At 41.8% G+C, this 27669-nt stretch overlaps 7 protein-coding genes across 7 annotated transcripts; 1 reads left to right on the forward strand and 6 right to left on the reverse strand.

Annotated features, from left to right (window-relative positions):
• Positions 1–10842: 10842 nt before the first annotated feature.
• Positions 10843–11217, reverse strand: LOC311056382 (histone H2B-like; the record flags this gene model as incomplete). Its single annotated transcript, XM_084072954.1, has 1 exon — positions 10843–11217. The coding sequence occupies one exon, from the start codon at positions 11215–11217 to the stop codon at positions 10843–10845; it is 375 nt and encodes a 124-aa protein (XP_083929080.1).
• A 1378-nt stretch (positions 11218–12595) lies between these two features.
• On the reverse strand, positions 12596–12912 carry LOC311056387 (histone H4; the record flags this gene model as incomplete). The annotated part of the gene is made up of 1 exon (XM_084072959.1): positions 12596–12912. The coding sequence occupies one exon, from the start codon at positions 12910–12912 to the stop codon at positions 12601–12603; it is 312 nt and encodes a 103-aa protein (XP_083929085.1). The 3' UTR covers positions 12596–12600.
• A 1184-nt stretch (positions 12913–14096) lies between these two features.
• On the reverse strand, positions 14097–14702 carry LOC311056362 (histone H1-like; the record flags this gene model as incomplete). Its single annotated transcript, XM_084072929.1, has 1 exon — positions 14097–14702. One exon carries the CDS (start codon positions 14700–14702, stop codon positions 14097–14099), a length of 606 nt encoding a protein of 201 aa, XP_083929055.1.
• A 2367-nt stretch (positions 14703–17069) lies between these two features.
• Positions 17070–17480, reverse strand: LOC311056375 (histone H3.2; the record flags this gene model as incomplete). The annotated part of the gene is made up of 1 exon (XM_084072947.1): positions 17070–17480. One exon carries the CDS (start codon positions 17478–17480, stop codon positions 17070–17072), a length of 411 nt encoding a protein of 136 aa, XP_083929073.1.
• Positions 17481–17906: 426 nt separating this feature from the next.
• On the forward strand, positions 17907–18290 carry LOC311056378 (histone H2A-like; the record flags this gene model as incomplete). Its single annotated transcript, XM_084072950.1, has 1 exon — positions 17907–18290. The coding sequence occupies one exon, from the start codon at positions 17907–17909 to the stop codon at positions 18288–18290; it is 384 nt and encodes a 127-aa protein (XP_083929076.1).
• An 853-nt stretch (positions 18291–19143) lies between these two features.
• Positions 19144–19755, reverse strand: LOC311056358 (histone H1-like; the record flags this gene model as incomplete). Its single annotated transcript, XM_084072925.1, has 1 exon — positions 19144–19755. One exon carries the CDS (start codon positions 19753–19755, stop codon positions 19144–19146), a length of 612 nt encoding a protein of 203 aa, XP_083929051.1.
• A 1273-nt stretch (positions 19756–21028) lies between these two features.
• On the reverse strand, positions 21029–21340 carry LOC311056386 (histone H4; the record flags this gene model as incomplete). Its single annotated transcript, XM_084072958.1, has 1 exon — positions 21029–21340. One exon carries the CDS (start codon positions 21338–21340, stop codon positions 21029–21031), a length of 312 nt encoding a protein of 103 aa, XP_083929084.1.
• Positions 21341–27669: the final 6329 nt, after the last annotated feature.

Raw genomic sequence — 27669 nt, forward strand, 5'->3', positions numbered from 1 at the left:
AGAGACCATGATGTGCATTGTGTACACTAAAATATTATACATATTACATGTATAAAGAGCATTTTCTACTTGACAAACACTAGGTTATTATACCAGGAGTATGCATAAGTTATTGTTGAGTGTTCAATACAAAACAAACAAATTGCACCAGGTGGCTTGGGAAGGGAATGAATAATATGAAACCATTCGATGGAATGTGTGATAAGAAGCTCTGTTTGTACTTTTCCTTTGAGTAGACACTAGTCAAGTGTTTGCAGTGGATTCAACAAAAACCTTTTGATCTAACCTCTAGTACAGGGGTCTTCAATGTTTTCAGGCCAAGGACCCCCTAGCTGAGAGAGAGATGAAGCAGGGACCCCCTCTATATTGTATAAAATTGTGTTTCAGATTCAACTTTTTTTGTTTACGTGGCCTGCTCTTTTTTCCCCTCTACACCTATACCTCTTTGCAAAAAATAGCCGATCTACAAGCTCACAACGCCTCGCCCCTTTCTCCTCAGAAAAGGGATGCTATAGGGTTCAAGTGGTTATGGTAAAAAAAAAAAAATCATATGACACAAAGATTTGGCGGACCCCCTGTAGTAACTCTGAGGACCCCCTAGGGGTCCCGGACCCCCTCTTGAAGACCCCTGCTCTAGTAGATCTTGGTCATAATGGTTACTTGGGTATTGTCAATCACACAGATCGCCACAATTACAGGTCTTATGAAATGTATAATATATAAATTCACACATCATTGTCCACCCCCTGTGGCCCCTTCAACCATTAATGCAATTTCATTATGGGTGACAAAAAACTCAGTTAATTCGGTCAAATTCAACATTTACCTACCATCTTTAAACGCAATAATTCTAAAATATACCTATTTGTTCAGTGTGCCAGTGTAATTTGATTATTATATAATATGACATTTTGATGTAAAGTAGGCTACCTCTTGGGTAGAAATATCTATTTCACTACATCATCAGAACAACCAAGGAAGCAACTGTTTTGAAATTTGTATTTGTATGACCATGGTTAGCAAGTGTTTGCCTCTAAATGTGCTTTTTTGGGGGGAAAATGCCCAGACATACATGTGTAAAATGCACTTAAGGTACGGCTGTGGTGTTTTTAACAATGATCTGCCGACATCTGTTTTGCAAGAAAATATCTATTCGGAAATTAAAACCATCTACTCCACTGTGTTCATAATGCTTATTTCACAATGCCTGCTCTAAGTGGTGTTACAGTGATTATGTGCTCTTGAAAGAGTTGTCCACAATTTGTTTAAATACAAATAGGTAAATAAATACTGCTCCCCATGCCATACAACTCTGCATTTGAAGTCTGCTTATATTTAACTTTATTGTATTAGCTGTAAAAATGTACACTATTCGTCAGTGATTACAGCAGCTCCACCTCCCCCGATTCCCAGGCGATCACTCTACCTTCTGAGCATTAATTGCGCACACATGCACACACTTTAATCTAACCTGACAGATTTCCTGTTCTTGTGGTGATGTTTGTGTTATTATAACATTAATAAAAAACAATGCATTCAGTCGTGATTGTTTATTATTCAAAAGGTGATTATCATGCTACTCTCTGGTCAATACCATCACATGAAGTGTCTCCAAGCCATGAACCGCAGTATCTGAAAAACAAAACAAAAATAAAGATTCAAAGATAAAGAAATGTTAGTACTGAAGCATTTGTTGGCTATTCAAAAAAAGGCAATCTACAAGCTCACACCATTTTCTAAAAAGTTACACATTTTGACAAATTTGTGAAATGTGTGAGGTTGGTACTTGCTACTTTTACTGAAGTAAAACAAAATCTGCAAACCAAACCAAACATATCCCAAGTTTATATACCTGCATGTTGTAGTGGGTTAGTGTTGCTGCTGCCTTTGGGAGGATGTGTGTTACAGATAGTTTGACAACAACTACAGACATCATCATCATCATTATGATCATCATCCACATCCACATGTGTCCATCTAAAGAGAGGTACAGATCAGAAAGCCAATGAAAAAGGTGTTTACAAAGTGACGAAAGGCACGCACATCCTGTCCTGCTAGGCTGGGTGCTGGATCAAAAATATAACATGAAATAACAATAAAATCTGCACACCAGAATGCTTCTCCCTTCGTGGGTAGACCTTAAGTAAGGTCTGAGGAAGAGCCTCCCAGAAACGTTACCAATAAAAAATACCCACGAGGGGAGCAGCATTCTGGTGTGCAGATTTTATTGTTATTTCAATGATTTTATATTTTTTTTAAATAGAAAGCCAACTCACTCAGTTTTGATTTGATTTAAAAAGAGGGGGACATATGCTTAACCACTTACCTATTTTATACTATTCGATAATAGAAGATTTACAAGCTCACGTGTCACACTGTGACACACTGAGCTTGTAGATCTGCTATTTTTGAAAATATTTTGAATAATCTTTTTTTTAAAACAACACAAATCTCTTTTTCAGAGTCCCTTGCATAACATCTTTTCAAATGGGCTCCAATACAGTTAATATCAATTTGGGGTCCTTTACATGAAAATGTTAGAAAACCACTACTCTCTGGAGATTGGACCAATCTTGCTAATGCATTAGTGTGTCCACACCCCTCTCCTGGTCCCATCATACCAGCACTGATTACCATCTGGAACCAGCTGTCTTCTTTGCAGGACACAGAGGAGGGCATTTGAGAAACAAGGAGGTTGACATGTTAGAGAATTTATAACACTACCCTTTTTGATATCCTATGTATAGCTATTCTTGATTGTTGTGTTTAGGTGGCAGATAGTTTAGGAATCCACTTGTTTTTGTCAGTGATAGTACAATGGTACCCATAGATCATTCAGGCGTTCTGGCACTGTTGCTATTATCAGCTGTCAGTGTTGCAAACGCCATTCGTACTTTCAAAGAAGGACCCATGATTGATGCTGAGGGAAGGGAGTATAAATCGTCCCGAGTGACAATTGATACTGCTAATGATACTGCTGCTGACAAAGTTACAGCTCAGTCTTCTGGCGATGCCTCCACTATACATATAAAGTGCACAGGGACGGCAATGCTTATCATGATACATGCAGACCTATATAACAATGGACGTCACATATCTCCTGGAGAAGTCTGTTTAGGACAAGCAATTCATTCATGCACTCATCAGTGCCAAGCTTTTGCTGTCAGTGACACAGAATATGTCATTGAAGCTGAACTGCAGGATTGTGGATCCAGGTTAACTGTAAGTATCAGATTCTTGTTCTCTTATTTTATTTAAAGCTGCAATCTGGAACTTGTTATAATGACTAAAACATTATTTTAACCAATCTGTAATGTAGAGTATGTTAATTCAATATCAACATCTGGAGTGGTTGGAGGTGGCCTCCCCACTCATATTGTTTCATAAGTAGCATAAAGGTTACATATTGCAGCTTTAAGGGATTAAAGGAGTAGTTCACCCAAAAAATGACTTATTTTCTATCAATTGCACAACCCATGAAGCCTTGAATCCATGGATTCTTTTTTGTTTTTGTCGCATTCCTAAACTAATAATTTGATTCCCGTCTCCTACCGGTTAATGTATCCAGTAGGAGACACAAAGTAGATTATTTGTGTCTCCTACCGGAAATACACCTGGTCAACAAATTCTTGGCTTAGGAATGCCACAAAAAAAAAAATGAATCCATGAATTCAAGGCTTCATGGGGTGTGCAATTGATTTTTTTTGGGTGAACTCCTCCTTTAATCTCTGACTATTTTGGTTTTCCACCACATTTAATCAATAAAATTTAAAGGAGTACTTTGCCCATTTTCAAATATAACTGATCCTCAACTAATGCTCATTACAGCATGGTACCATTTACTTTTGGGTCTCATGGGTGGTTTCTGGACCGTTCAGAAACCTTTCTTCAACCTTTCTTTAAGGTCGAAAATGGGTAAAATGCTCCTTTAAAGACATCAACTCACAGATGACAAGATGGTTGTGTTAAATCCATAGGTATCTGATGACTTATTGATCTACTCTAACGAGTTGGTGTACACGCCAGCTGCCAATTACCATGGCATTACAAGGATGAACAAAGCTGTGGTGCCTGTCTCCTGTCGTTATAAAAGGTTTGACATTTTCACGGACTCCGTTGCATTTTAACCACTCCTGTCCATGTCCTACACATTGTCGTATGTTGAATTTAACGGAAAACAGTATGCATGTATGTATGTATATATGTATGTATGTATGTATGTATGTATTAGTGATGAGCGGGTCGGGTTTTTTCATGACCCGCCCCGCGACGGAACCCAACCCGCCTCGCGAACCCATATATAAATCTATGGCTCAACCCGCCCCGCGACCCACGATTTTTTTTAAAATTCTGTAAAATCATGGTCAGAAAAGAATCCCCAAGTATATTCAAACTGTTTTATTGTTATTATTCTTATTCTTATTAGGAATACAGACAAAACAAGAGCATGTGATTATTTTTATTTTTTTTGCGTGTGAGAGCGGCTGACCCGCTCACCCACAGCCCGCATAATTGCCTGAAATTCTGACTCGACCCACCCGCGCCGCGGGTTACGGGTCGACCCGCTCATCACTAGTATGTATGTATGTATGTATGTATGTATGTATGTATGTATGTATGTATGTATGTATGTATGTATGTATGTATAAAAATATATTATTATTTTCTTTATAATGTAGATCGGCTATTCTCTACTAAAAATATATATTTATTAATTTGCCTATGAGGATTCTTACATCTAAAACTGAGACATTAGGGTAATGTGGTTAATTTATTTAAGTCATTTTGTCAGTCACACTCTCATTCACTCACACAGGACTCACTTGGTGAGCAGTCACCCTCAACAGCCACCGCTGGCCATTGCTATGCCGACGAAGCCTTCCTCTGAGTTCTCACTAAAGCTAATGACTGGTATGTATGCACATATGTCAAAGTATGAACACACACACACACACACACACACACACACACACACAGACTTGCAGCCAACCATATTACCAGATTAATGTTAACGGATACCTAATTTATGCTCTGTCGTACGATGGTGTGGCATGCTGAAAATAACGGATCTACAAGCTCACTATCTATGCATCACTCACATGATGTGTTATTTTCTATTTGTCGTGGCTCATATCCAATGAATCGGGCTATAAAGACACACTAAACACTAATGTGTAAATGGTATCATGATTGTTTGTTTCTTGTGACATCTTCAAACTGAATGTTTAGCTATAGTTTTCTGTGGGACTTTTGGGGCTCTGTTATTGACATGAATGACTAAGCCCTTTGACAAGATGCATATAATAACCACATTAATTCATGTGATCAGACTCTGGCTACTGACTTGGGGCCCCTGGGCCAAGGCACGTTTGATAATCCATCCTTGAGAGCATAAATGTTGCTCTCGGATTGAAACCTCAAAAATCCAAAACTGTTACTTTGGACCAAATGTAGTTATTATTTAGTGATCTTGTTAATACTTTTCATGAATTCAAATAATAATAATCTAAAATGGCAAAAACAGCCGATGTACATGCTCGCAACATGCTGTGGAGTTACACGTTTTCTTTATTCATATTCAGATAACTGGAGAAATGAAAGGTCCTCAAATGCTTTGTACCTGGGAGAAATGCTCTACATCGAAGCGTCCTACAACGGTCCCGATCATGAGTCGAGAAGGCTGTTTGTGGATAACTGTGTCGCAACTCTGGACCCTGATGTGGCCTCAGTTCCTAGATACTACTTTATTGAAAACCATGGGTACGCACACATGCACCCACACACAGATGCACACGTACATTTCTTGTTGATACAAACCATGCATAATTATATATTTAAAGAGTGTAGGGTTTTTCACTGACTTATACGAGTACAGTATGTACAGTGAAATGTTGAAGTGAAATGTTCCGCAGACTTTGCCAACAATGTATAATAATGTGCAAAACTGTTACTGTTACAAACATTTTCAGAAATAGTGAAAATTAAGAAAATACATGTTAACAAGTTAAGAACACACCGTTGAAACAGAAATTACATTACAATCATGGGCGAGTACAAGTGGTTGGTGAACCACCCATATATGCATCTGGTTTCTGGTGTCTGGTTTGATTCTTAAGAGTGCAATTTTTATTTTTCTGAATTTGGTAGGTGTTTCACCGATGCAAAAGACGAACGTTCAAATTCTCAGTATGAAACACGAGTGAGATCCAACACCCTTCATGTCAAGAATCAAACATCAAGAATCAAGAATCCTTTCAACAGCCTTCAACTGAAGCTGGAAGCGTTCTTATTCTTCCAGGATCCACGAAACTCTGTGAGTCGTTCATGAATCATTACAGGTCTCGTACAACGGTACGTCCAGAGGTTTTTTTTAATTATGTTTTCTGTCCTCCTGTAGGTTTTCATCACATGCAAGCTAAAGGCTACGACTGAAAGAAGCAGCCCGACCGACAAAGCCTGCAATTATGCAAATTCAAGGTTATTTCATTATTTCACTGATATATTTTTGAGATTTTGTAATATGGTGACTAAGATCATTTTCCACAAATGGCCACTTCTTGTACTGTATATGTCATGTATAACACTAGAAGTTCGGGCCGCTACGCGGCCCGAACGTCTAGCGCGACGCGTCGTCCACTTGGCAGTGCCCCATGACAGGCACCTCACAGTGTGAGAGAGAGTTTTGTGCTCCCCTAAATCCACGGCAGGCTTTGAAAATACCCACTTCACAAAGAGGTGACGTGCATCACCTCTGCAAGGACCCAAACCCACTTTGTGATTACTCACACCTGGCATGGCAGACCTGTGAGCAGTGTGCAGTGGTGTACAATGTTAAAAGAGAGACCAAATGGCAGGAGATGAAGTGAGCAGTTTATTGGTGTAAAAGGATGGAAGCCGTCGAACTGGTGCGATCTGACGGCATCCTAGAATTCATTGTGGTGGAGAGAGTTGTTGTGGTGGAGAGAGTTCCTTGTATAGATTATTACTATTCATCACTATGGAAGCCGTCGAACTGGTGCGATCTGACAACATCCTAGAATTTATAGGTAGGATGTGATGTCATATTGTCTCATCGTGATGTCAGATTACGTCACACTGGCGTGATGTCAGATTACGTCACACTGGCTACATACAACGTTAGGTAGGATGTGATGTCATATTGTCTCATCGTGATGTCAGATTACGTCACACTGGCGTGATGTCAGATTACGTCACACTGGCTACATACAACGTTACAACGTACATACTGACAACCGACATGGCGCGTCACACTGGCGTGATGTCAGACTGGCGTGATGTCAGATTACGTCACACTGGCCACATACAACGTACATACATACTGACAACCGACATGGCGCAGGATTCAAATTGTATATATACTAGAAGTTCGGGCCGCTACGCGGCCCGAACGTCTAGCGTGACGCGTCGTTCACTTTGCAGTGCCACCTTACAGGCACCTCACAGTGTGAGAGAGAGTTTTGTGCTCTCCTAAATCCACGGCAGGCTTTGAAAGTACCCACTTCAGAAAGAGGTGACGTGCATCACCTCTCCAATGACCAAAACCCACTATGGAAGCCGTCGAACTGGTGCGATCTGACGGCATCCTAGAATTTATAGGTAGGATGTGATGTCATGTGATGTCATGCTGTCGTGAGATTACGTCACACTGGCGTTGTCATCGTGATGTCAGATTACGTCACACCGTCACACTGGCGTCGCATACGGACAACCGACATGGCGCAGGATTCAAATTGTATATATAGATAGATAGATAGATTGTACAATATCAAGTCAATTTAACCCCTAGTGTTTCTTATGGGGCAAACATGTGGTAAAAAATAGCCAATCTACCGGCTTGCAATGCGTTGTGAGACGGGTGAGCCATGCCTCTGCTTTTGATACCCCCTCTGGTCATTCATTTTTATGTCTGGTGGGGAGGTTTTATCCCTGCCTCTGGACAGACGGAATTAAATACATGCATTTACTTTTGGGAAATGTAGACTAACTGATCTGAGCTTGTAGATCATCTTTTTTATATGGTGTATGACATGACAAGTATATAGGACTCAAGTGGTTAAGCATATGTCCCCCTCTTTTTAAATCAAATCAAAACTGAGTGAGTTGGCTTTCTATTTAAAAAAAATATAAAATCATTGAAATAACAATAAAATCTGCACACCAGAATGCTGCTCCCCTCGTGGGTATTTTTTATTGGTAACGTTTCTGGGAGGCTCTTCCTCAGACCTTACTTAAGGTCTACCCACGAAGGGAGAAGCATTCTGGTGTGCAGATTTTATTGTTATTTCATGTTATATTTTTGATCCAGCACCCAGCCTAGCAGGACAGGATGTGCGTGCCTTTCGTCACTTTGTAAACACCTTTTTCATTGGCTTTCTGATCTGTACCTCTCTTTAGATGGACACATGTGGATGTGGATGATGATCATAATGATGATGATGATGTCTGTAGTTGTTGTCAAACTATCTGTAACACACATCCTCCCAAAGGCAGCAGCAACACTAACCCACTACAACATGCAGGTATATAAACTTGGGATATGTTTGGTTTGGTTTGCAGATTTTGTTTTACTTCAGTAAAAGTAGCAAGTACCAACCTCACACATTTCACAAATTTGTCAAAATGTGTAACTTTTTAGAAAATGGTGTGAGCTTGTAGATTGCCTTTTTTTGAATAGCCAACAAATGCTTCAGTACTAACATTTCTTTATCTTTGAATCTTTATTTTTGTTTTGTTTTTCAGATACTGCGGTTCATGGCTTGGAGACACTTCATGTGATGGTATTGACCAGAGAGTAGCATGATAATCACCTTTTGAATAATAAACAATCACGACTGAATGCATTGTTTTTTATTAATGTTATAATAACACAAACATCACCACAAGAACAGGAAATCTGTCAGGTTAGATTAAAGTGTGTGCATGTGTGCGCAATTAATGCTCAGAAGGTAGAGTGATCGCCTGGGAATCGGGGGAGGTGGAGCTGCTGTAATCACTGACGAATAGTGTACATTTTTACAGCTAATACAATAAAGTTAAATATAAGCAGACTTCAAATGCAGAGTTGTATGGCATGGGGAGCAGTATTTATTTACCTATTTGTATTTAAACAAATTGTGGACAACTCTTTCAAGAGCACATAATCACTGTAACACCACTTAGAGCAGGCATTGTGAAATAAGCATTATGAACACAGTGGAGTAGATGGTTTTAATTTCCGAATAGATATTTTCTTGCAAAACAGATGTCGGCAGATCATTGTTAAAAACACCACAGCCGTACCTTAAGTGCATTTTACACATGTATGTCTGGGCATTTTCCCCCCAAAAAAGCACATTTAGAGGCAAACACTTGCTAACCATGGTCATACAAATACAAATTTCAAAACAGTTGCTTCCTTGGTTGTTCTGATGATGTAGTGAAATAGATATTTCTACCCAAGAGGTAGCCTACTTTACATCAAAATGTCATATTATATAATAATCAAATTACACTGGCACACTGAACAAATAGGTATATTTTAGAATTATTGCGTTTAAAGATGGTAGGTAAATGTTGAATTTGACCGAATTAACTGAGTTTTTTGTCACCCATAATGAAATTGCATTAATGGTTGAAGGGGCCACAGGGGGTGGACAATGATGTGTGAATTTATATATTATACATTTCATAAGACCTGTAATTGTGGCGATCTGTGTGATTGACAATACCCAAGTAACCATTATGACCAAGATCTACTAGAGCAGGGGTCTTCAAGAGGGGGTCCGGGACCCCTAGGGGGTCCTCAGAGTTACTACAGGGGGTCCGCCAAATCTTTGTGTCATATGATTTTTTTTTTTTTACCATAACCACTTGAACCCTATAGCATCCCTTTTCTGAGGAGAAAGGGGCGAGGCGTTGTGAGCTTGTAGATCGGCTATTTTTTGCAAAGAGGTATAGGTGTAGAGGGGAAAAAAGAGCAGGCCACGTAAACAAAAAAAGTTGAATCTGAAACACAATTTTATACAATATAGAGGGGGTCCCTGCTTCATCTCTCTCTCAGCTAGGGGGTCCTTGGCCTGAAAACATTGAAGACCCCTGTACTAGAGGTTAGATCAAAAGGTTTTTGTTGAATCCACTGCAAACACTTGACTAGTGTCTACTCAAAGGAAAAGTACAAACAGAGCTTCTTATCACACATTCCATCGAATGGTTTCATATTATTCATTCCCTTCCCAAGCCACCTGGTGCAATTTGTTTGTTTTGTATTGAACACTCAACAATAACTTATGCATACTCCTGGTATAATAACCTAGTGTTTGTCAAGTAGAAAATGCTCTTTATACATGTAATATGTATAATATTTTAGTGTACACAATGCACATCATGGTCTCTAGAATCTAGAGATCGTGATGACTCTAGATCACTCGCTAGATGCGTGTATGAGAGAATTTCAGACTGATTCGTGTCCGCAAGTGTACTCTTTTTTTTTTAAACAGCAGGCTACTATATTAATATCCTATTCTTGTGAACTGTTTAACTGTTTTCTCTATTTTAACATTGATCGTGACACTTTTTGGTATCCTCATTTTACAATAATGGGAAGGCGAGAAAATTACAAAAGCCGCGTCAGTGCGCGCAGTGGATAGATATAAATAAAAGGAAGGCACAAAGAGCTATTGAGCCAGTATTTCTATTGGCCCTTGATGTGACGTTGTCAGTCAACTATTGACGCATTAACACCCCGAAGTCAACATCAAATTGCTATAACATATGGATCTCTCCTTTCTTGAGAATATGGGTGGTCCTTAAAAGGACCTTTGTGTATAGAGCAAACTGCGCAGTTTACTTGGAGCTGGTGTACTTGGTAACAGCCTTGGTGCCCTCGGACACGGCGTGCTTGGCCAGCTCACCGGGAAGCAGCAGGCGGACGGCGGTCTGAATCTCCCTGGATGAGATGGTGCGACGCTTGTTGTAGTTAGCCAGTTTGGAGGCTTCACCGGCGATGCGCTCAAAGATATCGTTGACGAAGGAGTTCATGATGCCCATGGCCTTAGAAGAGATACCGGTGTCAGGGTGGACCTGCTTCATCACCTTGTAGATGTAGATGGCATAGCTCTCCTTCCTGGACTTTCTGCGTTTCTTACCGCCCTTGGCAGAGGTTTTGGTGACGGCTTTCTTGGAGCCCTTCTTGGGCGCTGGCTTGGCGGGTTCAGGCATGGTTCTTTCTCGTATGGTTGAAGAAAAGAAGTGAATTCTAACCGGCGTCGCACCAGTATTTAAACCAGGCCAATGCAAATGAGGTGTGCGACTCCCAGCACATGATTGGTGCCACTGCTTATGTGACCCACAGAGGGAGGTGTCTTACACTGGCTTTGTTTCTGCATAAGGTTTGCATCATCTATTGTTCCCGCTAACATATAGACTAGGGATAAGGTATAATAAACATTTAGGGTAAATCTATATTTTAATCGGAATTAACAATTCTACGGCACGCTCCAATTTCAATGTAGTTGTAACAGACTTTATATCGATGCATAATGTATACAGTATAATCTAGTCAATCCACGAACTGCAGACTATTGCTACTAATCACAGATGATACTTCTATGACCCATGTCCCTGACCAGTTGTACCACACAGCAATCACAAAAATGCATTTGATCATGTTCATTATAGCTGGGATGAGTGGGGTCTCTGACTGGAATTGTATGTGTAATTTTAGTGTAGACATTCAGCGTGTTATATCCAACAGTCCCATATGGTCTAGCGGTTAGGATTCCTGGTTTTCACCCAGGCGGCCCGGTATGGGAACTCAATTTATGAAAACTGATGAAACTGAATCAGGGAATATGTCATGATGCTGGCAAGTAGTGGATGTGAATGTGTTATAGTCTATGTTTATAAGCATACGGTCAAATGATTAAGTCACTCTCTAGTGTCTAGTCTACTAGACAATATAGAAAATGCTGGACCAATGGACATTGGTTTCCCCATCTTAATCTTGACTATATGAAGCGTCTTATAACAATTACATTTGTGTTATATTACTTCTTCGCCTGGGATGTATTGTGCATTGTATTATATACATTATTTTCACAAGTTCAATGTGCAAAGTGAGTTGTACACCCTCAATTTACACTGTCTTATAGTTAAAATAATCTGTTACAAAACAAGTGGCATGTACATCATGGCGAATAGCATTGCATACATATACATGAAAACTGACAGGTTATCTTGTCCCGTTTTTAAACGTTTAGATTCCGACTAACCCCATTGTAACTAACCCTAACGGGTGGGAATAACGGGATGTTGGAATTGTGAGTGGACCCCACGATATGCCTGTAATGGCATTTATCCAAATACATACAATAGGACCATTCTAAGCTCGAGTTTGCACTACGAGGGTCAGGGTGTACATGCTGACAACTGGCTAATCACTGGCCATGAATCGGTCATCAAAACTGAGAGTCAAACGACTATGTGTTTGTTCAAACAAGCATTACCTAAAGTGGCTCACATATCAATTACGGAATAGACTCTGTACAGAAAGTGTGGGTGGCTCTTAAAAGAGCCTTTGGGTTGTTGAGTCGAATAAGTGATTTAACCTCCGAAGCCGTACAGAGTGCGTCCCTGTCTCTTCAGAGCATAGACAACATCCATGGCGGTCACAGTCTTTCTCTTGGCGTGCTCGGTGTAGGTGACTGCGTCACGGATCACGTTCTCCAGGAAAACCTTGAGGACACCACGGGTCTCCTCGTAGATCAGACCGGAGATACGCTTCACACCGCCACGGCGAGCCAGACGGCGAATAGCGGGCTTAGTGATTCCCTGGATGTTATCACGAAGGACTTTACGATGACGCTTGGCGCCTCCTTTCCCTAGACCTTTACCTCCTTTGCCTCGTCCTGACATTTTGAGTACAGCTGAAGTTTCAAATCTCAGTGTGTCCTCTTGCGTCCAAGCCTTGTGTATTTATCTGTGTTCTGAGGACGTATAGGAAGACAGGCAGCCTGCTCTGCACTGGGCGTTGCCTAAAAAGCTGCTCCTTTATTCTGTGTTCTGCATGACAATGACCTCTCCAACGGTTATTTAGTACCGGTACTGGTTATGAAGCTGTGTCTTAGTGGAAGCAATTAACTAGTATGTATATCTATGTAATGTCTATTTGCTCTATTTTTATTTGATTACTTAAAGGCATTTTAACACAAGAGCCATACTGACGTTATGTAAAAAATAAAATAAAAAACATAATACCCACTTATTCGGCAGTATGTGTACCATATCTTTTGAAGAATACTTTATTATATAAAAAAAAAAACACTCACAACATTCACATTATCACAGTCATGAGTAAGTTCACAGTCACAAAAAAACACATCTCCAGACTTCAACATAAACAGTGAAAAAGATATATAATATACAGTGATACTATAGTCATAGCATTTATATATATTGCTCATGAGTAGCTGATATGATGTAGTAAAGACAGACTTCCCAGACAACACAAAAACAGTATATCAATAGTACAATATAGGGGGATTTGTATGCATGTGTGCACACTTGATGTGTAACAGATTAGACAAGTTCCATAGTCCAGTAGAATGCTACTATCTGTATGTATCTATCTATTTACACTGTTATTTTAAAACAATGGTGAACTGTGTGCAAAAGTTATATCTGCTCATTATATGTTTATATAACATATGTTACTGTTTAAACGTTGTGGTGCTGCTATTCGTGTCTCCCTTATACAATTGAACATTTATTTCAATGGGACAAACATGTTCACTGAGCTCTAGAATATTTCAAATGCATCATCTGGGCTGAACTAGGCTACCTTAAATCAATACATTTAGAAAGACTACACTACTGTCACTATTCTGTAATGGGGGGGGGGGGGATTTCAAACGAGTCATTTCAGAGGAAAGCCTCACGCCTTTCCTCAAAAACAGTGAGCTGAGTAGACACAGCTAACTCCAGAACATGTTTACAAATGGTTTATATGGTCATCATGGAAATAAAAACTCTTATAAAAAGTTGTGGTTGGCTCTTAAAAGAGCCTTTTGTGGGTAAAGGTGGGATGGGTTTATAACAGTTTACTTCTTTTTGGAGGCTGCCTTCTTTGCTGCCTTGGGTTTGGCAACTTTCTTGGCTGGGGCTTTCTTAACTGCTGCGGGCTTCTTGGCTACTTTCTTGGGGCTCTTGGTGGCTTTCTTCGGGCTTTTAGCTGCTACCTTCTTGGCGGCAGGCTTCTTGGCTTTCTTCGGTGATTTCTTGGCGGCCACAGGCTTCTTTGCTGCCGCCTTCTTTGGCTTTTTAGCCGCGGCGGGTTTCTTGGCAGCAGCGGGCTTCTTTGCTTTGACAGCTTTCTTGACAACAGGCTTCTTCGCCTTAACTGCTACAGCCTTCTTGTTCATCTTGAAAGAGCCAGATGCGCCGGTACCTTTGGTTTGAACCAGAGTGCCTTTTGCTACCAGGCTCTTGACGGCGATCTTGACGCGGGCCTTGTTCTTCTCCACATCGTAGCCGCCGGCAGTCAGAGCTTTCTTGACCGCAGCCAGGGACACGCCGCTCCGCTCCTTGGATGCGGACACGGCCTTGACGACAAGCTCAGCGACGCTGGGGCCGACCTTCTTGGGTCGGGGAGCAGCCTTCTTCTTGGCGGCCTTGGCCGGAGCCGGAGCGGGTGCGACTTCTGCCATGGTTCAATCAGATTCGGGTAGTAACTTGCCTTAACGTAAAGTCTCGGTACGGTAGATTAGACTGGTGGTGAGCACAATGAAGGGCTGGCCTTAAACACAACATGAGAACCATGTAGAGTCAATGCACACAGAGCCCCTCTTCTCTAGGTGCCACTTGTGTTTTCTCCTCGACAAAAAACAAGATATTATAAACGACTGTGTATATTATGAAATGTAACAAAGGGCACACTGCTAGCACACTTGTGCCTTTTTCTCATGAACATTATCTGAGACGTGAAGAACGCTCTCGTTTTGTATTGATAGGCTCAACACCTCACTCTTCAACGGGCAACACACAATTCCCCCATCATTTTCCTTCTAAAGCAATGTTAAACTATGTTACATTAACACCAATCCTCGTAATCCTTTTAGCAGACATACCCGACGACAGGATAACATAAACTATACTCTTGTTTTATTATCCGTTTAGTTATAAATAGAGGGTTTTCTGACCTTAGTAAACACACTCCAGTTGATGGCAGCAACTCCCATTGACAGCTATTGAATGATGGAAAACTTTGTTCATTTGTGGACGAATAACTTACTGTGAGTAATACATCTGATATAACATCTGATCAAACTAAAGTACACAAAATAAAGCTTATCTTATACAATCAACTGCCGCTGTCTGTACTTTGCTTATGGAGACAGACATGCTGGTACACAAGCCAGTACGTACCCATCACATTTTAAAACTGTGATGCAGTGTATATCCTGCTGCATCCCGTTTTATGATTAATTATATCATTGTGTTCTGTATGAAAACAATGGGACTACCATAGCAAATACGTCCATCCCCATATCAATTAGGCCTACATTTATAGCAGCATGGGACAGAACTGTTCAGTAAATATATCACACGTGAACTGTTGCTGTAAGTTATTTTCTTTGGTAAAGTTACCTGGGAGCAAATAGCCTATGTATTACTCATATATTTGAATTGACACATCGTCTGATATTGATTGATTATTAGCAGTTTGAAAATAGCACAGTGGTAATTGTACAATGATGCTAAAAGGATAACACAAAAAAGTAGGGGGGGGGGGGTCGTTTCTGGTGTTGGGCTTATATTACTTTTCTAGGACCAGTTACCAATTCATTCTGCTCTTTTTTATTTAACTTTAAATGTAGACTTGGAAAAAGCCATTCGGCTTATTTCACAACAGATTAGGGCCTACTCACAACAAAGAGTGTTGTACTTCATATTTTTACTTTTGCAATTCCATATCCAAATATTGTTAATGGTTCCTTACATTCTGGTGTTCTTTCCATTTTGCTGCATTTTAACACCCATACCAGATCAATCTGCAGTCTACACAATACATGAAAGATGGTTTTACAAACAACTATTTGCTTGCTTGGCATCAAATGTAACAGGATAATGCATGAGTGACGGGGATTCAAATCCTCAAGGATTGTTTGATTTTAATTTTGAGTGAATAAATAACAGTGTGAATGCAGTGTGTTCTACTGTTGCAGACAAAATGTCCACCTTTGGCTCTGGTCATTGTAATATGCCTGTTAATTAGACCGATGACCGGCCCACTCGGGAATAATGGCAGTTGGGGAATGCGTCATGCCCATGCAATGACCGTTAGCAGTGTACCCGACTCCCGTTGTACCCGTCTGTCTGTGTCCCTATAATGCCTATGCAGATGTCGTAACCACATTATAACTCAATTGAGCATGTTATAGACTCATTGAAAACCCACACATCCATGGTCCTGGTGACGGATTTTATTTTTCACAATATATATATTTTATTTTTTTATTGAAAAGTAAAAACGTGGCCCTCTCACTTATTAGGATAGCAGTCACCAGAACCAGGGGAAATAGTGTTATTTGGAGGGCTCTACACTCCTTTATCAATAATTTGTTTCGTTTTGTTTACCAAGGGAAACAAAATAGAGATGGTGAGATCAAAACTGAGCTAAAAAGGCATGGCACAATGTAAAAAAAAAAAAAACTATATTTTTGTATTGAAATGTCTATTAACATGTTATGTAACCATGCATTATTTGTAAAACCCGAATAATTTCAATAAAGTATATACAAAGGAGAGACCCCTCATCACTGATCAAATAGCACAGTAGAGCAGACCATTATGGGAATTACATATTTCCCTTTAAAATGTGAGTTATATATAAAAATAAAACTATAACGCCCCTTAAAATATTATGAGTATACGCACTAGAGCTTATAATGTCACTGCTATAATTACTGCCATAATAGTTTGGCTAACGGTTTTCATAAGTGGACATCTTTTACGGAAATATGTGGGTGGCTCTTAAAAGAGCCGTTTTGGGATAGTGACAGTATCGGATAAGTTTAAGCACGTTCTCCACGGATACGGCGGGCCAGCTGGATGTCTTTGGGCATGATGGTCACCCTCTTGGCGTGGATGGCGCACAAGTTGGTGTCCTCAAACAGACCGACCAGATAAGCCTCGGCTGATTCCTGGAGAGCCATGACGGCGGAGCTCTGGAAGCGCAGATCGGTCTTGAAGTCCTGGGCGATCTCCCTCACCAGGCGCTGGAAGGGCAGCTTGCGGATCAGCAGCTCGGTAGATTTCTGGTAACGACGGATCTCCCTCAGAGCCACTGTACCAGGACGGTAACGGTGAGGCTTCTTCACTCCACCGGTTGCCGGTGCGCTCTTACGAGCAGCTTTGGTGGCGAGCTGCTTCCTTGGGGCTTTGCCACCGGTGGACTTGCGAGCGGTCTGCTTGGTTCTTGCCATCTTTCTCTGTGGAGTTAGAAGTTGTGATGAAGTGAGCGCAAACTCCTGCTCTTTATTCCAGCGGCTCTGAGACGCCGTCTTTCTCTGATTGGTCTCTGCTCAGGAACCTCCTTGTTTGGGGAGGAACCACAGTTTAGACTGGGAGGAACCGATCGCGCCATGAGTCTAGTACTGATTGGTGGGGCGCTCATACACAGTTAGCCCGCGCTCTCATTCATGGTCAGGAACCTCCTTCTCTGGGAGGAACCGTTCACGCCACTAGTAGTAATTGGAGGGGAGCTCATACACACTCACCCCGCGCTTTCATTCATATTTGTGATTGGTGGGGCGCCCACAGACAGCACTGAGTTGAAGATATAAAAGGTTTCGTGTCACTATTCCACGGCACATTTCTTTGCAGTTCAACTCTAGAAATACATCAACAAAATGTCAGGAAGAGGTAAAACCGGTGGAAAATCCAGGGCTAAGGCCAAGACCCGCTCATCCCGTGCCGGGCTCCAGTTCCCCGTGGGTCGTGTCCACAGGCTGCTGCGGAAAGGCAACTATGCCCAGCGTGTCGGTGCCGGCGCCCCCGTCTATCTGGCGGCAGTTCTCGAGTATCTGACCGCTGAGATCTTGGAGCTGGCTGGAAACGCTGCTCGTGACAACAAGAAGTCTCGCATCATCCCCCGTCATCTCCAGCTGGCCGTCCGCAACGACGAGGAGCTCAACAGACTGCTGGGTGGAGTGACCATCGCTCAGGGCGGTGTGCTGCCCAACATCCAGGCTGTTCTGCTCCCCAAGAAGACCGAGAAAGCCGCCAAGAAATAAATCTACATTTGTTTGACAACTCCTACAAAGGCTCTTTTAAGAGCCGCCCACAGTTTCTATATTAAGAGCTAATTCTATTTATCATGGGGCGCCTCCTTAAAACTAGTTTTCATATCCTTCGTGGTTGAAAGGCTGAACATTAAATATCAGTACTATTGCCAAATGCAAGAAATGTTAAGTTAGGGGTTTAGGCTATACCCCTCGCCTAGAGCACAAGGTATTGCATAATAACGTTAATAAGCTAACAATGCAATTTTTCATTTTTGTTTCTTCAATTATATTTTCGTACAATGCTCTCCCTTGAACATTATGGATGAGGTCAGATCACTCTCATCATGTTTATAGCTAAATATCACATGTAGGCCTGCTATGTGTAGTAAAAGCCTAGTCATTACATATGCCCACAATCACATCATACCCGATGCTTTTAACGGTTTATCTAAATGAAACAGTCGAGTTTATCCATGTTGTTGAACTGTTATTTTAATGAAGTAAATTATTAAGTCCCTAACCATTTCTGCCTTCTGTGGACAACGCCAGGAATGGCTTTTAACATTATGCTGCTCTGATCATTTCCTCTTTTGACATGCTATATATGCGCTTCATACATATTGATTATGGTATGCACTGTGCAGAACCATACATTTTGGCTGGATAGTCCCCCGTAATTATTAAATACGGCTCAATTTCTGATTATAACCAGAACCATTGTTCATACATCTCTCCTCTAATTATTCATTAACAGTCCTCACTGCAGATAAAGTCTAATGTACAAAGGAATTTTCTTTAAATCAAGTTGTGGGTGGCTCTTAAAAGAGCCGTTGTGGGGTTAAACAGGCTGTTGTGTGGATGTTTACTTCTTCTTAGCGGCTGTCTTCTTGGGTTTCGCCGCCTTGGGCTTTGCTGCCTTCTTTGCTGGTGCTTTCTTGGCGGCAACGGGCTTCTTCACCTTCTTGGGACTCTTTGTTGCCTTCTTGGGGCTCTTGGCTGCTGGTTTCTTTGCAGCTGCGGGCTTCTTTGCCTTCTTGGGGGATTTCTTAGCGGCTACGGGCTTCTTGGCTGCTGCCTTCTTGGGGGATTTCTTTGCCGCGGCGGGTTTCTTGACTGCCGGCTTCTTGGGTTTGACTGCCTTCTTAGCGGGTTTCTTTGCCTTCACTGCTTCCTTGTTCATCTTGAAAGAGCCAGATGCGCCGGTACCTTTAATCTGAACCAGGGTGCCCTTTGCGACCAGGCTCTTGACGGCGATCTTGACGCGGGCCTTGTTCTTCTCCACATCGTAGCCACCGGCAGCCAGAGCTTTTTTGACCGCAGCCAGGGACACACCGCTCCGTTCCTTGGAGGCGGACACGGCCTTGACGACAAGCTCCGCGACGCTGGGGCCGACCTTCTTTGCGCGGGGGGCTGCCTTCTTCTTGGCTGCCTTAGCCGGGGAGGCGGCAGCTGGAGCTGGTGCGACTTCTGCCATTCTCTTCTGGTTCGGATTTTAGATGCACTGACTGAACAAATGTCTGAGTGAGTAGAGACTGATGGTGAGACAGGAGGAGGGGGTGGAACTTAAAGGATGTGTGAGAACCATGTAGACTCAACCCACTAGGTCAGTACTCTGTGCTGCAGAATGCTGAGACACTTGTGTTTTCTCTACAACTAAAAACCAAATAAAATACAAACGGAGAAATATATTGAAGTCAAATAACAAATGGAGCTGATAGCAAACAAGTTCCACTTTATAATCAAATCATGTGGAGCGCTGAGGACTCCTGCGTTTTGTTAGGAGACGTTAAAAACCATACATATACGCCGTTACAAGGAGTGTAGTATGCCAGCTTTCCTCTGTCATTTGTCTTTTTAAATAGTTTAAACATAGAATACCCAGTTCCCTATTTGCTGCAGAGCAAGCCGAGATGTCTGGCTTTGGATTAAAAGTAAAACAGGTCGTCTGTGGCAAGGTGTTTTGTTTTAAATGTAAAACTTTCCAGTGTCTGCAAACACAGTGCTGCTGTTGTCCTGCCCTGTGGCATGGGCACTTATGAGAGGACACCGGTCATTTATCTGACTCTGCTAAGCTCTTGTTTCGTGAATAATTATAAGAAACCTGACATGTTTCAGTTCATTTCACACTATATTTATTCAAGGATGGCCAGTTGAGAGCAAGCGCCACCTTTCCAATGGTGCCATTTATAAAACATATATGACATACTAGGAGCACAGCAGAGGAAAATAAAGTGTGTCAGCATGGAAAATGTGTTAATACATTAACTATGGCAATTGATGCCATCTGTTCGCCAGTTGTGTACACCTGTAAAAGTGACTGATGTGAAAGCTCTAACATGTATACTAGATACTAAAAGTTTGACAGCTAGATTGCTTTGAATGAAAATTGATGGAAGTAAAATAATGTTGCCATCATCCCTTTGACTGTTTTGGTCCATGTGCCTATCCAATATGCTGTTTAAATTGACATCCAGTCAACATAATCTGTATTTCTCTGGCATAAATTGAGTCAGGGAGAGTGGTAGGCCTAATAGTAAAATAAATAAATACATGTTATATTACCCATTCACCTGGAGTTTATAGTGACTCACGATTTCGATGTGCAAAGTGAGCTGTACACCCTTGAGTTTCACGTTTTGACTTACTGTCTATTTCAGACATTTCAACAACGGAATCAATAAACTTTTTTAAGGAGAGTGTGGGTGGCTCTTAAAAGAGCCTTTGTGTCGTTGATAGCAATCAGTAATTTAACCTCCGAAGCCGTACAGAGTGCGTCCCTGTCTCTTCAGAGCATAGACAACATCCATGGCGGTCACGGTCTTTCTCTTGGCGTGCTCGGTGTAGGTGACTGCGTCACGGATAACGTTCTCCAGGAAAACCTTGAGGACACCACGGGTCTCCTCGTAGATCAGACCGGAGATACGCTTCACACCGCCACGGCGAGCAAGACGGCGGATAGCGGGTTTAGTAATGCCCTGAATGTTATCACGAAGGACTTTGCGGTGGCGCTTTGCGCCTCCTTTTCCGAGACCTTTTCCTCCTTTGCCGCGGCCTGACATTTTTCTAGTGATAATCAAATAAAAGTGAAATCCTAGTCCTAAGTCTTGTGTATTTATTTATGTTCTGAGGACGTAAGTGAGGACAGGCAGACCGCTCTACACTGGGCGGTGCCAAAGCTGCAGCCCCCCCCCCCCTCACACGCACGCACGCACGCGCGAACACACGCACGCGCACGCACGCATGCACACACACACACACACACACACACACACACACACACACACACACACACACACACACACACACACACACACACACACATTTAGACCCCAGGGCGATTCCACAGATGCCGTCTAAATCATAAAATCAGTAGTTCTCACACTTTAGAGATTTAAAAAAAATATGTTTAAAAAATAGCAGTTGCACTTGTATATCTGCTATTTTTTTTTAATAGCCAACACAACAATATAAAATGACACAGTCGCTTTACAGGTTTTAATGGGTTAAATTATATCTATATATATACAATTTGAATCCTGCGCCATGTCGGTTGTCAGTATGTACGTATGTAGCCAGTGTGACGTAATCTGACATCACGCCAGTGTGACGTAATCTGACATCACGATGAGACGGTCGTCCCGAATATGGACACAACGCCAGTGTGACGTAATCTCACGACCCTGACATCACGCCAGTGTGACGTAATCTGACATCACGATGAGACGGTCGTCCCGAATATGGACACAACGCCAGTGTGACGTAATCTCACGACAGCATGACATCACATCCTACCTATAAATATGACATCACATCCTACCTATAAATTCTAGGATATTTCACACCATTTCATTCTTATACACCTTTTACACCAATAAACTGCTCACTTCATCTCCTGCCATTTGGTCTCTCTTTTAACATTGTACACCACGCCACACTGCTCACAGGTCTGCCATGCCAGGTGTGAGTAATCACAAAGTGGGTTTGGGTCCTTGCAGAGGTGATGCACGTCACCTCTTTAGGTGCCTGTAAGGTGGCACTGCAAAGGGTGCATCCACAGGGTACATCCACACATGAGCGTATGCTGACGGCAAACGCTACGCTAGCCCCGTACACACCCATGTTATAGGAAAAACCGGACCGGAACTTCCGGTTTCTAACTTAACATGGGTGTGTACGGGGCTAGCGTAGCGTAAGCGTAGCGTTTGCCGTCAGCATACGCTCATGTGTGGATGTACCCACACATGAGCGCTAGCCCCGTACACACCAATGTTAAGTTAGAAACCGGAAGTTCCGGTCCGGTTTTTCCTATAACATGGGAGTGGACGGGACTTCCGACTTCCGGGCGTCAAGTTGTCGCTCATGTGTGGATGTACCCAAAGTGAACGACGCGTCACGCTAGACGTTCGGGCCGCTACGCGGCCCGAACTTCTAGTAATTATACAACCGCCCAATAAGACGTAACGAACAATTACAAAACGTCCAATAAGACCATTACAGCTCGGGCCAGCACAATGATGAAGAGAAAAGCAAACAAAATTCTCTTTTCTGTTAAGTGCTGTATCCAGTAAGTGCCAGCAGAAGTCAGCAGTGTATAGAGGGACTGCCATAGGCCAGCAGGTTGTGCTTTGCACAATCAATTCACATTTGCAATATATCTCTGAAAGCAGTTGTTAAGCCAATTGTTTTATTTGCATTGAGAGTAGAAGGTAAATCCTTACTATTCTAGCTTGTGTTTACTGTAACAAAGTATTTCTACTTTGCAGTGTTGATACTTTTACTTGAGTGGAAAATGTGATTACTTTTTCCACCACTGGTACAAATACATACATAATGATAACAGATTGTTAACCCCCATTTCCATCATGGAAATTATCATGTAACGTGATTGACATCTGCTGGTATAATGGGTGTAGTGCAGTCAAATGCGAAATACAATTGAACATTTTGTGTGTGTGTGTGTGTGTGTGTGTGTGTGTGTGTGTGTGTGTGTGTGTGTGTGTGTGTGTGTGTGTGTGTGTGTGTGTGTGCGTGCGTGCGTGCGTGCGTGCGTGCGTGTGTGTGTGTGTGTGTGTGTGTGTGTGTGTGTGTGTGTGTGTGTGCGCGCGTGCCTGGCGCGTGCCTGGCGCGTGCCTGGCACGCGCGCGCACGTGCCAGGTACCCCCATAAGGGAAGATTGTTATGGCTCTAGCAGTGATTCTCAAGCATTTTAATTTCAAGGACCCCCAGTTTGACATGTATTAAGCTAACAAATACGGTCCATTTGTACACTCTCAGAGTTACAGACCCATAAGGGTCCATTTGGTTCCTAATCTATCATTTAGTTGGGGACCCCCTGGAACTCTGTCAAGGGCCCCTGAGGGTCCCCGGACCCCACTTTGAGAACCAATGTCTTAATATTCTCCCATTTTGAATGTGTTCCATCCATGTAGATGTGTTTGTAACCCTTCATTGCCCTGCAAGCCTTTGTGAGTTTTGACTACTTTAACTTGTAAACTGAGAAACATTAGCAAGATCATAATACATTGGTTTCCAGTGTTTAAAATGTTTGAAAAGCGTTGATTTGTGTATTTAAAGCATGATTTAAAGTCTCACACAGTGAATGAACACACTGTTAACATATGCTTCATTTGCTGATGATTATTATTATCAGGTAGAACAAAATAAAATTACCAGAAATAATGTAGAAAAACAAACAAGAAAGAAAGAAAATAACTGTAGGCTATAATGTTAACGTTAGGCTTTCCTTGAGAGCACACGTTTTAGACATAATATATATTTTTTATATATTTTTGTATATATTGTTTTGGTAATTCCCTGACGTGTTGTGTGTTGTGCGCTGAAAATAGCCGATCTACAAGTGTGAGCTACAAGCGTGAGCTTGTAGATTGGCTATTTTCGGGGCCAAATGGACTGATTTTGGCGCGCGGCACAGTTGTACGGACGAAGTGTAACCATGAAGGTTTTGGGCGCCGTTTTGTGTCTCGCGCTCAGCGTTGCCAAGTCTGCTTATTATAAGCGAGCTTCGGTTTGTTTTTCTCTTTTAGTTGTAATACGGTTTTGTGGGATTGTTTTTTAAAATTGAAGTGGCTTACTTCCAATTTGTTTGATTATTGTTTAAACCAGTGGTTCTCAAACATTTTCATGTCAAGGACCGCCCAAAAAAAGTATGTGTATTTGTCCGCGGACCCCCATGTGAAATTATAATTAGTGCCAGGGACCTCCATTGTTAAAATGTTTTTAAAATATTTTAGATTTTTCACCTTTTTTTCCACAAGATTTTATTTTGGAAATAGTAGATCTACAAGCTCACAACTCATCACATTGCAACGTATGTAATAGGTTTAAAGCGCTCTTGGCATAGGTTGCTTATTTCTCCCGCAAAATCTGGCAACACTGCTCGGGCTGCGTCTCGAGTCAAGACACAGCAGTTTCTTCTGTCTTCAGTGAAGCAGCTCTTTTATCAGCTTATAGTCATTATATCCATTATTACTGCTGTTTAAAAACACCTTTACTCACAGAGGTGACTGTTAACAAACTCTACTAGTAGTTATGTTCAGCAATTTGACCGAATTATGAGTCATAATTCACCTCATTTCAGTTTAATTTAGACTTGGTTGTGGATACAGCTCACAACTAGACGAACTAGTACAATGTGTTCTCCTTGATAGCTTTAATAAGAGGGTAATTATGTTCCTGTTGTTTTGTGTTTAGTTCATGAAGATAGAAAACTATAGATATATCATGTTGTCTACTTGTTATGATGCTCTCTCTCTGTTGTGTTGTCACTGTTGAATAATAGTTAAATAATAGTACTTAATGTTATGCATGTGATTTTAATGTAATGTTTACACGTCATATTATTAATTAATCCTAATGTAATATTTACAGAACATGGCAACTCACAGGGCAAACGCTCAAAAGGCCAAAGGTAAAGATCTGTCATCCAAACCGCTGCAGGACCTGGACCAGAAAGGTAATGCTGTCTGTCTGTCTGTCTGTCTGTCTGTCTGTCTGTCTGTCTGTCTGTCTGTCATACTGTCATACAATACATTTCAGAGAGAGGTTATTGTCAGAAAACACATTTTGAATGTCAATCTACTTGGTTAATGTGGTAGCTATTATAAGTCTGTGCTTACATGTTGTCAGGGAAATTATAGAAAAATGCATGACGCTGACATCTAGGCAATGTTATTTAATCGGATAGTGAAATCAATGTCCATTGGATGTATCTTTTCTACACTGTCTAGAGAGTGATTTTTTACCATGATACTATATGCTTATGAACAGCTGTTATGTAGACTAAATTCCCACTCGCTTTACAGCACCATTAATTCATACACCCTTATTCAGTTTTGAATAAGTTATGTTCCCATACCGGTAGTCGAACACGGGCCTCCCGGGTGACCAGGAAGATAGACCTAGACAATATGGGACCATATGTGTCAAATATGACCCCGGCCCATTTAACTTCATGTCACAAAATTACGCACAGCTTAAGTTTTGTTTGAAGTCAGAGACCCCAGCTATAATAAACATAGTGTTTACTTTACATAGTGCGGGCATAGTGTTTACTTTTACTGAAGCAACATTTTTAATACAATTATTATTATTTGTAACCCATTTAACCCCAAACTTTGAGATCTACAGCCCACAACGCAGCGCTCAGTGATTTGTTTTTAATGGATGACACTGGTATGCAAATACTTTAAGTATAAATCAGGCATAACTCCTACCCTAACCCCTAAACCTCTAAATGTCTAATCCTAACCCCAACCGGAATCTTTTCCTTGTAGTTATCCTTAACATAAATCAGTTTGATTTTAACCATAAAACAAGCATTTCTTGTGGGGAACAGGGACATTGTCCTGAGGTGTCCTCACTGTCTATTTCTCAAATTGTACTATTTACTTGTGGGGACATTTATTAGCCCTCACAAGTATAGTAATGCCTGTACACACACGCACGCACACACGCATGCACGCACACGCCCACACACTCACACACACACACACACACACACACACACACACACACACACACACACACACACACACACACACACACACACACAAGCACACACGCACACGCACACGCACACGCACACGCACACGCACACGCACACACACACACACACACACACACACACACACACACACACACACACACACACACACACACACACACACACACACACACCTCATCCCCCACCAAGGTGTAACTCAATTTCTGCAGATTAATTAAGAGCAGCCACTTTGGAGCTGCCATCTCGTTTAGCTAATTACTCATGAATATGAAATGCCAGGGTTTTAATTAGGCTACCATTGTCACAGACAGAGAGGGGTAAGAAAAAAAAAGATCCAGAGCAATTTTCTTTTCTCGCTTGGACACACTTTATATGACTCTATATTAGGCCTACTTGATATTAGCAGGACAAGATGAAGCACTTTCACTTTATTGCTTACTCTCATTGGGAACCATGTACAGTATGAACACCAGAAACTTACAGAGCGTCTTTTTCTGCAAGAGGCTAGCCGTCAATGATAGGGTCTGTGTGTCTGGCTAATCCATTCAGTTATGCAATACCAGGAGGTCCGAGATGGGTCAAGGAAGAGTGTGGGAGGTTAGGTTACTAATCAAGGGGTGGTGTGTTGTGGGGATCCGGGATGGGATGTGCGCGTGCGTGCGTGCGTGCGTGTGTGTGCGCATGCGTGCGTGCGTGTACTGTAGCTGGTAATTAGATTGATGAAGGCTGGACGTGTGCAGGGGACACACAGACACAGGATGCTAAATGGAGACGGATGAGGCTGTGGGTTCTGCGGCTACGAGATAGGAATGGAGAACAGGCTCATCTCATCAGTGCTCGCTGCATGACTGAACTGCTGGCTGGGCCGCATGCAGAGGAGAAGAATGGACAAATCAGGATAATCGGCTCTGCATCCCGCTCAGCCGGGCGTGGAAGCATGGAGGCGTCCACTAGATGCTGCATGTGTGCTGTACTGCACGTCTGTTTGTCTGTTCCATGGATGGACGTCTCTGATTTGACGCCTTTGTTCGGTCTTGTCTCGCTCTCTACGTATGGTTGCAGTGGCAAGCAGGCACTTGGCGTACAGCACTAACCAGAGCTGGGCATTTAATCTAAAATATATATCGAAACCAATATTTTGGAACCAATAACCGACTTAATCTTGCTCATGGGTTATGGTTAATCGAATATTCGAGAGGCAGGTCAATCAACTAAGTCGACTAGTCTGATTAATCGAGGCAAATAAGGGATAAGTAATGATGATGCCCATATTGTATCGTATCGATAGGCCCATACCACAATATTGAGTTGGATTGTTTATTGTTTGCTTTTAATAACATATCTGCATTTGCTGAATCCCTCTGC

Source organism: Gymnoscopelus microlampas, assembly GCF_963454915.1.
Source record: "Gymnoscopelus microlampas genome assembly, chromosome: 11".
In the NCBI taxonomy this organism is placed as follows: domain Eukaryota; kingdom Metazoa; phylum Chordata; class Actinopteri; order Myctophiformes; family Myctophidae; genus Gymnoscopelus; species Gymnoscopelus microlampas.